Source organism: Camelus bactrianus, chromosome X, assembly GCF_048773025.1.
Source record: "Camelus bactrianus isolate YW-2024 breed Bactrian camel chromosome X, ASM4877302v1, whole genome shotgun sequence".
NCBI lineage: Eukaryota > Metazoa > Chordata > Mammalia > Artiodactyla > Camelidae > Camelus > Camelus bactrianus.
In genome coordinates this window covers 59,765,170-59,776,854 of record NC_133575.1, presented here as the reverse complement: position 1 = coordinate 59,776,854, position 11,685 = coordinate 59,765,170, and the positions used below count along the sequence as shown (strand labels likewise).

Here is an 11,685-nt window from a genome sequence, read left to right as displayed (position 1 = left end):
GTTTTTTCAGGTTTTTTTTTTCTTGTTCTTTTTCATTTGAAACAAATATCTGCGTCTTCTCATTTTGCTTAACTTTCTCTGTATGAAATAGGTGAAACAGTTACCTATGCCAGTCTTGAAGGGATGTCCTTGTGTGGGAACATCCCTAGACTGCCTGTGTGTGCTCAGTAGCTTTAGTGGGAGTCCTGGATCTGAAATGAGCACGAGTCACTTCTCTCAGGGTGTGCTGGCATGTCTCACCTTGGTAGGTGATGGGGCTAGTGATGGAGAGGCTAGAATCAGATCCAGGTGTGAGCTAGGGTTTCTCCTCTGCTCAGTGGCCAATACCACCCTATTAAGGGGGTGTTCAGTTTCTAAATTGCTGGAGAAGAATCTTTGAGGGTTAGTTCTGAGCTGGTTCTCTTTCCTCTAAGTGTGGGTTCTTCCCCCTCACAGCATTGGCACCCTCACCACAGAAGGGCACTTAATATGGTTCCAAGCATGTGCTAGGACAATTCCAGTACCAGACAGAGCTCCAGACAACTTCAAACTTGCCACCCCTATGAATGCCAGTAAGGGTTGCCCTTGCCCCCTGTAGCTGCTGTTTCAGGTCTGAGCTGGCTCCATTCCCTACAACTGTGCACTTGCCTCAGCTGAGGCAGCCTTCATTCTAGTGTCAAGCTGCTCCATGCAGCATGAAGGGGTGGAGTAAGGGCTTGGCTCAGGCTGGAACATGAACTGGAATAGTTATGAGAAACTGGCCAGAGTCCTGGGTAGTTTCAATCTGCTTCCTCTACCTTGCTTTGAGAGTAAGCAAACTTGTGTGCACTCTTCCTATCTGGAGTCTATGTTTCTCACAACCTTATTGTCAGTCTCACTGGTTTTCAAACCAGCTAAGGGGACTTATCCTCCCTGTCTGGGGCCTCAGGGCTGAGGCACCCAATATGTGGTTTAAAACACTCACTCCCCAGGGAGGATCTCTGAACCCATGTAATCCGCCTCCTCTTCTTTGTCCCCTGCCAGGAGCACAGGTCCTGACCTGATCACTTCTCTTCCCACCCAACTCCATGTGGATCTTTCTTATAGCCTTGTTTTGTAACTCTTTCTGCCAGTCTCCAGCATTTTTTTTTTTCAGTGAGAATTCCTCCACATATAGATTCATTTTTGTTGTGTTAATGGCAGAGGGGTCGTGAGTTCCATGTCTTCCTACCCTGCCATCTTGATCTCCTCCCTCCAGCAATAAACTATTTTAAATTAAGGTATGTACATTCATTAGATGTAATAGTATTGCACACTTAATAGACGGCATTATGTTGTAAACATAACTTCTGTATGCACTGGGAAGCCAAAAAATTAGTATGACTCACTTTGTTGTGATATTCACTTTGTTGTGATATTCACTTTGTTGTGGTGGTCTGGAACCACATCCACATCTATAAGATATGCCTGTGACTCAGAATTGTGATTGGTGAATCATATAGTAGTTCTATTTTAAATTTTTTGAATAACCTCCATACTGTTTTCCATATGGCTTTGCCACTTTACATCCCTATCAATAGTGTAGAAGGGGACCCTTTTCTCCATATCCTAGCCAACACTTGTTATCTCTTTTTTTTTTTTTTTTGATAATTGTCATCCTAACAAGTGTGAGGTGATATCTCATTATGGTTTTAATTTGTATTTTCCTGATGATTAGTGATGTTGAGCATATTCTCATGTATTTGTTGACCATTGAATATGTTCTTTGGAAAAAATATCTATTTAAGTCCTTTACCCATTTAAAATGTATTATTATTTTTATATTGAGATGTATGATTTCCTTGTATATTTTGGAAATTAATATACTATCATATATATAGTCTGCAAGTATTTTTTCCCATTCTGTAGGTTGCCTTTTCACTCTATTGATTGTTACTTTGCTGTGCAGAAGCTTTTTAGTTTGATATTATCCCACTTGCTATGTTTGCTTTGGTTGCCTTTGTTTTTGGTGCTATATGCAAAAATTCAGTGGCAAGACCAATGTCAACAATCTTTTCTCCTTTTTCTTTTTTCTAGTTTTATAGTTTCCATTTTTTTATTTAAGTCATTCATCAATTTCAAGTTAATATTTGAGCAGTGTAAGATAGGAGTTCATTTTCATTCTTTTGCATGTGGATATCCAGTTTCCCAACACCATTTATTGATGACACTATCCTTTCCCCATTGTGTGTTTTTAGTGCCCTTGTCAAAGATTACTTGACAGTATATGAATGGGTTTATCTCTGGGCTCTCTATTCTGTCTCTTTGATACTTTTTTCTGCTTGGTTGAGTATGCTGTTGAAGCTCTATATTGAATTATTCAGTTCAGTCACTGTATTCTTCATCTCTGGTACTTCTGTTTGTTTTGGTTTTTTGGTTGAACTTCTCATTTTGTTCATGTACTGCTTTCTAAATTTCATATAGTTGTATGTGTGTGTTTTTGTAGTTCACTAAGCTTCTTTAAGAGTATTATTCTGAATTCTTTGTCAGACAGCTCATAAAAAGATTTCCATTTTTTAAGGTCAGTTATTAGAACTTTATTAGTTTCCTTTGGTGGTATCATAATTACTTGATTCTTCATGATTTTTTATTCCTTTTATTAGTATATGCTCATTTGAGTAAGTGATCTTCTTTTCAGTCCTTTACAGGTTTGATTCAGCAGGGAAAGATCTTCACAAGTCAGCTCAGCTTGGGGTATTAGATGGATCAAGCTGGTAGCATCTGTGGGCATGTGAGGATTGACTTTGAGGTCTCTAGTCGGGTGAGGCCACTGCCTCCACAGTCAGGTGAGGCCCCTAGCTGGGTTCTGCAATCGCCTCTTGTCAGGTGGGTTCACAGGCTGTGTTCATAGACAGGATAGTGCCACTGGTGGACTCTGCAATTGGGTAAGGTTGTGGGCTGGGATCCTAAATCTTCCCTCATTAAGTGGGATATTTGGCTGTATTGCCATACCAGATATTGCTGATGATTAGACTCTGTTCAGGTGGGGCTGCAGGCAGGGCTTCATAATCAGAAGGGGCCTTGGACTGTGCTCTGAGATCAGGCAGGGATATAGGCTGTGCTTGACTCTCAGGTAAGCCACTGGCTGTGCTCCACTCTGCTATTGGGCTGGGCTATCTGGTTAGTGAGGAAGAAGGGGCTGGCTACATCCTATAGTTGGGTAGGCTAGAGACTGAAAAATGCTTCATAGTCATATGGGGATCACATTTCAAGTTGTCTCTTCAAATGGAGCTGTGTGCTATACTCTTATTGGGCAGAGTCACTGGCTGGGCTCCCTGCCTGAGCAGGGACAAAGACTGTTCAATGATTGGCAAGATCTGTAGACCGGGCTTTGCATCTCAGCAGTACCATAGACTGGGCTCTGAGAATACCATGGACTGGACTCACTGTTCAGGCTCCCTAGTTATGCAGAGTGAGATGTTATGCATAATAGTTGAGCAGGGTTTCTGGCTTGGTTCCCTGCCTGAGCAGGGCTGTAAAATAGGCTCTATGACTGCCAATGTTCTCTGGCTAGGCTTCCTAATGGGCATAACTAGATGCTCCCATTGACAGTTAGGAAAGGCTGTGAATTAGCTTCCTTGTTTGGGTGGGGCAGTAGAACAGGATCTGTAGTGGATAAGGCCTGTTGACTGGGGACCCACATCAGGCATAATTGCCAACTGAGTTCCCTGGCCAGACAAGGACACTGGCTTAACTCAGCAGATGAGCAGAACCACTGGTTGAAATCTCTGCTCTGGCATCACTGCAATCAGGAATGCAACCTACCAAGGCTGAACACTAGTTGCTGTAAGCTCCACTCTTCTGTCTCTATCATATCTCCAGTGGTTGATCATCACAGATTCTCCCACTGATCCCCATGAGAAAAGATGCAAGTGGGCCTCTTGGAAAGCCTCCTGCAACACTGGGAAAGCTGGATTTCACCTTGTGTTCTCTTTTTCCCACTGGAGAAACCATGGATCCAGGGAGCCCTCTCTGTGTGGCTTTAGGCCAGCCTAGGGGAGAGGCAATGCTGCTATAGTGTAGTCCCACCTCTTATCCTTCTAATATGGTCCTTCTTGGTCTCTGGTCCAGGCGATTGCTTCAGTCTCATTCTTGGGTTTTAGGATTTTCTTAATGATGTCTTATCTATGGATAGTTGCTAGCTGGTCTTCCTGTGAGTAGGACTAAAGATGGAATGACCTACATCACCATCCTGTTGATGTCATCTTCTCATTTTTAAGGATGTGTTTTATTAAATAAAACCTTTAAGGAAAACTTGTTTGAATATTTTTGTTAAAATATGCTTGCATATGGATAAGAAGAAGGGATTTAGAAGCAAAAAATTACGAACAGTTATTATGCCTTTTTTTTCATTATACTTCAGTAGTTAAACACACAGACTATGAATCTACACTACATGGGTTTAAATCCCACCTGTGTTAATCGCTAGTTGTATGACTTTGAATTGTTAGTTAACCTCCTATGCCTCAGTTACCTCATCTGTAAAATTAGGAAAACAATGCTATACACCTCATAGAGTTTGTTGTGATGATTAAATTAGTTATCACAGGAAAAGCAATTATAACAGTATCTTACACAAATTAAGCATTATATAAGATCATCATTCTAAGTGAAGTAAACCAGAAAGAGAAAGAAAAATACCATATGAGATCACTCTTATGTGGAATCTAAAAAAAGAAAAAAGAAGACACTAATGAGCTCATCTGTGAAACAGAAACAGATTCGCAGACATAGTAAACAATCCTATGGTTGCCAGGGGAAAGTGAGTGGGAAGGGATAAATTTGGGAGTTTGAGATTTGCAAATATTAACTAGTATATATAAAAACAGATAAAAACAAATTTCTTTTGTATAGCACAGGGAACTATATTCAATATCTTGTAATAACCTTTAATGAAAAAGAATATGAAAACAAATATATGTATATATATATATGTAAGACTGAAACATTATGCTATACACCATAAATTGACACATTGTAACTGACTATACTTCAATTAAAAAAAAAAGAATAGTCCATCAAGGACAAAAAAAAAAAAAAACCAGATCATTATATTCTGACTCAAACAATTTGAAATCAGTTTTTCAAAAAAGTGGGGAAATGATTTGCCTTTTGAAACATCTTTTTCCCATAGTTTAAAAAGAATTATACATGAAGATAACAATGCAAAACAATGGACAAAATTTTAAACTGAAAATGGATTATGGATGGCTAATAATGAAATGATCTCATAGTCTTTTGACAGTGTGATTTACTTTGTAGTTAGGCTTCTAATAAATGTATGATAAATAAATACTCCTGAATATGTGTGAAGATGTGTCTGCGAAAACAGTCTTCCCACAGGTTTCATTTTAATATGAAAAAACTGGAAATAAAAATCTACCAGGTAAGTTATCCAGTTTACAAAAATGATGGCCTATAGATACCATAGTAAACTATGTGTGACAACTGCCAACAGAATTATGTAATATTAATTGATATGTATATATTTTATGAGGTACTTTAGTTAAAAAGCAGGTATTAGATTAGTATTTATGAATATGTATATATAGGCATATGCATCTAAGTCTACACATATATAGAAGTGTGAAAGATTATACAAATGAATTTTACATGTGGTTTTTACCCAGTGGTAGAGTTATGGCTATATTCCATGTTATTCACTCTGTTTAACAATGCATTATGATTTTTCTAGAATTTATTAGCATAGCAAATAGAAATAAAAAAATGTTATTACAACATGGAAATTTTAAAAACATGAATTCTATTTTATCTGCTGAAAACAGCAAAGTTTAATATAAATTCTAATACCCAGTTCACAACCCTGGGCAAAGAACTGATTATACATTTAAGTATAATGTAACAGAAAAAATAGTGTAAGTTCACCAAAAAAAAAAAAGTGACAATGAATATATGTATGTTCATGTATAACTGAAACTTTGTGCTCTACACTAGAATTTGACACAACATTGTAAAATGACTATAACTCAATAAAAATGTTTAAAAAAAGAAACAAAATAGTGTAAGTTAACACAACTTTATAAGTGGAAGTTAGATTCTGTATTTATTTCAAATTTTTATGGACAAATAGTCTGAAAAATGCTTCATAATTTGTTTCTTTTCTTCTAAGAAGTGTTTGCTATAGAAATAATTACGGGTGTGGTTGCAAATATAGGTAAAAGGTAGTCAAATACTGGTCTGAAATTAAAAGAGAATTTGGAATAAGGAAACTAACAATCTAGGAATTAAGAAATGATCCCTACACACAATAGATGTTCAAAGACCATTTTTAATGAAGTGAAAAATTAAACCTGAAAATATAAGCAAGGTTTATTTATTAGTGAATAAGATTTTGAAACAATCTAAAGTATGTTTTGATATATTATATATAAAAATATAGAAATTATAATATGTAATAATTATGTATGTATTATGCAATTCAATATGATATATAGACATATATACCTAAAACTTTTAGATTTTATTCTTGATATTATCAATGCTACTTTTATTTTCTTTATTTTGCCTATCAATGCCATGTGATTTTTTTAAAGTAAATTTATATTCCTTGAATAACAAGCAAAATATTTTTTAAAAATTGAAAAAGAGAAAAAATGAGGTATGTTTTTTAATAGCATTATATCACTAAAAAAATAAAGTTTATAATATCCAGGGAGAAACCTGTGAAGGAAAATGGGCATTCTTCTAAAGTATTGCTGGAAGTGTAAATTGGTACATCCAGACCACTTGATGGTACAGTTTAAAATTTTTAAAAAGACTTTATTTTTCAATTCGACTTCTATGTATTTATGTAAGTACAATAACTATGCAGGAAAATTATTCACAATATATTTGGATTTAATGGGGAAACTTTAGAAACTACTTTAAAATCCAAAGTAAAAAAAAAAAATGCTTAAATAATTCCAATAACCCAATACAATGATAATCAGTTGTGGGAGAATACTGAATAGCCAAAGATCTTTTAGATATATTCACAATATATTTAAAAGGAAATCGTGACAGAATACATTCAGTATGATCTTAAATTTGTTTTAAATTTTATGGACAAATAGGCAAAGCCTGAAAGGAAAACAATAATCTCTTTAAAGTAGTTGTTGTGTGTATTTAATATGCATGTCCTCTTTTTCAAGCAATGCGCCTGTAAAATGAAATAATAAAGAAAAAATCCACAAGCCAAATCAATTTCTCATTACTTGAAAAAATACTAATTTAAGAAGATGAGCAGGGAAATATGCACTCCTACACTGTTGATGGGCATAAACTTTATGAAAAAAGCATTTAGCAACAGAGTGGCAGGTTATATGTTAATTAAATATCTTCAATGTCAGCAAATATTCAGCTCCAAATGTGTTCCCCACAGAGTTATTCTTACTGGGAAAACCCGACAAAAATATAAGCATATATCAAGGGGCTAAGTTTAAGAAATTATAGCTCATTCATAATATAAAGTAAAAACAAAATTAGAGGCTATTTAATAATTTGGAAATAAGATAAAGACCTATTATAGTGAAAGTATCCCACAATGAAACAGTACATATTATATTTATGAATGTACTAGTTATTTATTTACATGTTTCATGTGTTTCAAAGTTTTTCTTTTTGTCAAGAGGTAGAATTAGGAGTGATTTTGACTTTTTTCTTTATGAATTAAACAAATGGTTTCTATTATAATACTGTGTTATTTGTATTAAAAGAAATCTTTAAAATAAATAAAAACAAAAAAGCTACAGTTCCCCTGATAAAATATTAGGAGAGTGCAGAAATGACTACAACAGTAAGTCCAGAAAATTGTCCAGGTTTCCAGGTCCTCTCACCATATAATTGTACTTGATGAAGGTAAATTGAAAACTGTATTTGTGAATAGTCATTTAATAAGGAACCAAGAAAAAAGATTTCAAAATTTGAACCATTCAATTCTTCTTTTAGCAAAGTTTGCTCAGGAAATAATCTTCAATGTAAGCGGGTTTGTGACTATGATATTATAAGCAGCTTGGGTTTGAATGTGAAAAATGAACAAAGAAACCACCCAGATGTTCAATAATGAAATAATGAAAATTAATATCCCCAAATCTATATCTAAATATGGACATAGATGCATATGTGTCTGTGTCTGTGTGTGTATATATATATTTCTCTAGCTAATCATTGAAACAATAAACAGCCACATAAAGTATTTTAGAAGAATATTTAATGACATGAAAGGAAGTTAAAGAATATCTATCTATACATCTATATCTATCTATATTATATATTTATGTGTGAAAAAGCAGATATTGAAACAGTATATACATTAAAATTCACATGTATATCACATGAAGAATACTGGGCAGGTGCTGATGAAAATGACTCAGGGAGGTAAGGGTGGTCATTAGGATTGATTACTGGTGACATTTAATTTTCTTCTGTTAACTTGTCGGCTTTGTGATTTTGTTTTTTCCCTGCAATGAAGCTGAATTATTTTTTCTGACAACGGCGAAAAGGGCAGAAAGTGGGCACAGGGGAAGGAGGTGATAAAGAGTGTTTAAGTTCAGCAAAACACCCAAGGACAGCGAGAAACCATCTGCAGCCCATCAAGCTGGCCAAGACACACACACACACACACCCGCGGGCACGCACGCACACACACATCAATTACAGTGACCAGGAGACTATGCAGGGGAAATGGGCATACTTTTTTTTTTTTTTACTAGTTGAGCTGGCTGGCATGAATGCAAACCGGTACAATGCTTATGAAGGGGCCATTTGGCAACACACAGGAAAAGTCTTTAAAATGTCCATATGTGGATCCTGCAAGTCCACAATTAAGAAGATCATCCGGTATGCTAGCGAAGATTTGGCTTAACAAGGAAGAATTCACTCATCAGAGTATACACAGTGCTGGGTTTAAACACAGGGAAAGAACTAGGCACCACCTGAATGTCCAACAATGCGGGAATGATTACAGAAATGTTAGGGTCCGTTGATACACTCCTGCAGGCACTGAAGATGACATTTCTGAAGCCTGTTGAATAACACGGAAATAAGTTCAATGGGTTGATTTTTGTTTGGTTTTAGTTTCTGAAAAAGCAGGTTAAGAAACACCACATACATGAACCATTCTGTAACAGTGTGTTAAAAGGGAGGGTGGGGTGGAGGTGAGGAAGGGAGGGAGAAGGAGAGAAGAGCGCCTGGAAAAACAGCACACCAAAAAGGTAAAAGTGGTTGTCTCTGGGTAGTAGGATCATGGGGAGCAATTACTCTCTTGGTTTTCCCTCATCTGAGTTCCTTCTCCTTCCTGATGTTTCTACCATGAAATTGTATCACCTGTGCAGTAAACAAAGAGAGAAAGAAAGTGCTTTTTAAACCAAACAACAAGGAGAAGAAGCAGCCTTTTACCTATCAAGTGGCACAGATTAGCAAGGGTATTCACAACGCCCAAGGCGGGTGTGGGGCGAGGGGAGGAGAAGGGAGGCGAGCTGTGAGGGGGGTGGGAGGGGAGAAGAGAGAGTGGGAGAAAGAGAGACCCAGAGTGAGAGAGATAGAGACGGAGGGAGGAGGGGAGAGATGGAGAGAGTGAAGGAGGAGGGGAGGGCAGGAGGGAAGGAGAGAGGGGGAGAGAGGGGGAGAGAGGGAAGGAGGAGGGAAGAGGAGAGAGAGAGAGAGAGAGACAGAGAGACAGAGAGGGGAGGGGGAGAGAAAGAGACGAGAAAGAGACGAGAGAGAGAGAGAGAGAGAGAGAGAGAGCGAGAGAGAGAGAGAGAGAGAGGGAGAGAGAGCTGCACTCCCAATACAATACACTGCTGGTGGGTTAGGGGGGCAAAGTTGGGGAGGGGGGAGTTGTAAACCGGGTGGGAGCCAAGGTTTGGCTCTGCTGGCTGGCTCGCTCTTGGGATGTCTTCATCGCAAGGTGGCCTCTTCGTCGGTGTCTTCCTCGAAATCCTTGACGTCAGCACTGGTGGACTGCCTGGCCCAGGCTCCCCTTTCGGCCTCTCGTTCTTTATGCGACTTGAATCTCCCAACGAAAATTTTGCGGTAGTTCAGGAACATGCCGTTCATCGCATCGATGGCCCGCTCGGCGGACTCCTGCTTCTGGAAGTGCACAAACCCGTAGCCCTTGGGCCCCTTTTCGTCGCAGGCCACTTTGCAGGAGAGGATGTTGCCGAACGCCGAGAAGATGTTGTACAGCGCCTTGTTGTCAATGGTCTTGCCCAGGTTCTTGATGAAGACGTTGCCCACCCCGCTCTTGCGGAGCGAGGGGTCCCGCTGGGACCACATGATGCGCACTGGCCTGCCCTTGATGACATCAAAGTTCAGGGTCTCCAGGGCCCGCTTGGCGTCCACTGGTTGCTGGTAGTTGACATACGCGTAGCCCAACGAGCGGCGGGTGATCTTGTCCCTGCAAATGCGGATGGAGAAGATCGGCCCCGCCGGGCTGAACTTCTCGTACAGCATTGCCTCTGTCACCTCAGGGTGCAGGTCGCCCACGTACAGAGAGGCCATAGGAAAGTCTGGGTTCCCCTCGGAGCCCCCGCCCGTCTCCGCATCCGCATCTGCATCCGCGGCGGCAGCCGCTGCTGCTGCCGCCGCCGCCGCCGCCGCAGCCGCCGCCGCCGCCGCCGCCGCCGCCGCCGCTACCGCGGCGGCCACCTCCGCATCCGCATCCGCATCCGCATCCACATCCGACTCCCCCAAGGGGGGCGCCGCAGCCTCCGCTGCTGCTGCTGCTGCTGCGGCGGCGGCGGCGGCGGCAGCGGCGGCGGCTTCGGCCGCGCTGGCCTCTACCACGGCCACGGCCGCTGCCGCCAGGGCAGCCTCCTCCTCTTCTCCCGCCAGGGCTGCAGCCGCCTCCGCCAGGGTGGCCTCCGCCACTGCCTCCTCTACTGAGGCCTCGGCCTCCACCTCGGCCTCCACCTCTGCTTCCGCCTCCGCCACGGAGGCCTCCGCCACCGCCTCTGCCACGGTCGCCGCCGCAGCCTCCGCCGCCGCCGCAGCTGCCGCCGCCACCGCCGCCGCCACTGTCGCCGCTGTCGCCACGGTCGCCGGTGCCTCCGGGCCGCTGCCGCGACCTCCCTTCCCGCGAACTGGGGGAGCGGAGAGGCGGGGGAGGGCAGGAGGGCCGGTGGGCGCCGGAACCCGGGCCGGGGGCTCGAGCGCGAGCCGGGGCGGGGGACCCGGGGCCAGCCGATCTGGCGCGTCCCAGTCACCTGGGATGGCGAGTGCTGCCAGGAGCGCGCCGGTGCGAGTCGCCGCAGCCTGCAGCCTGCTGCCGCCGCCGCCGCCGCCGCCGCTCGGTCGTGGGCTAGCGTGCGGGGCGCGGGCGGGCGGCGTGTGGTGGGGGGCGGGGGGTGTTGGCGTCTGTGGTCCGGGCAGCTGGGAAGGCTTCTGTCTCTTTGGTTCCCCCTGTGGCTGCTGCGGGGCTGCGGGGCCACGGGTGGTGGGAGGGGGCGGGAGCGGGAAGCTTGGGGCTGGGGGGCGGGGGTGTGAGTCCTCAGCCTCTCGGGTCGCCTGGATATTTATGAGGAGGAAGCCAGGGAAAGGGCGCCACTGTGGACTGAGGGACTAGGGGTTAGATTTAGGGAGTTTTGTTTGATCCCTCCTCTCCCCATAGAACCTTTAAATGATTCAATCAGGTGCCTTGCAAGAGAGGGTGGGTGGCGTTGAGAATACATTTGCCCGGCCTAAACAAAG

The 11,685-nt window shown here is 42.0% G+C and overlaps 1 protein-coding gene across 1 annotated transcript; it reads right to left on the bottom strand.

Annotated features, from left to right (window-relative positions):
- Nucleotides 1-8,189: 8,189 nt before the first annotated feature.
- Nucleotides 8,190-11,401, bottom strand: LOC105082410 (polyadenylate-binding protein 1-like 2). The gene has a single exon (XM_010971982.3). It carries the CDS (start codon nucleotides 10,495-10,497, stop codon nucleotides 9,895-9,897), a length of 603 nt encoding a protein of 200 aa, XP_010970284.1. The 5' UTR covers nucleotides 10,498-11,401; the 3' UTR covers nucleotides 8,190-9,894.
- Nucleotides 11,402-11,685: the final 284 nt, after the last annotated feature.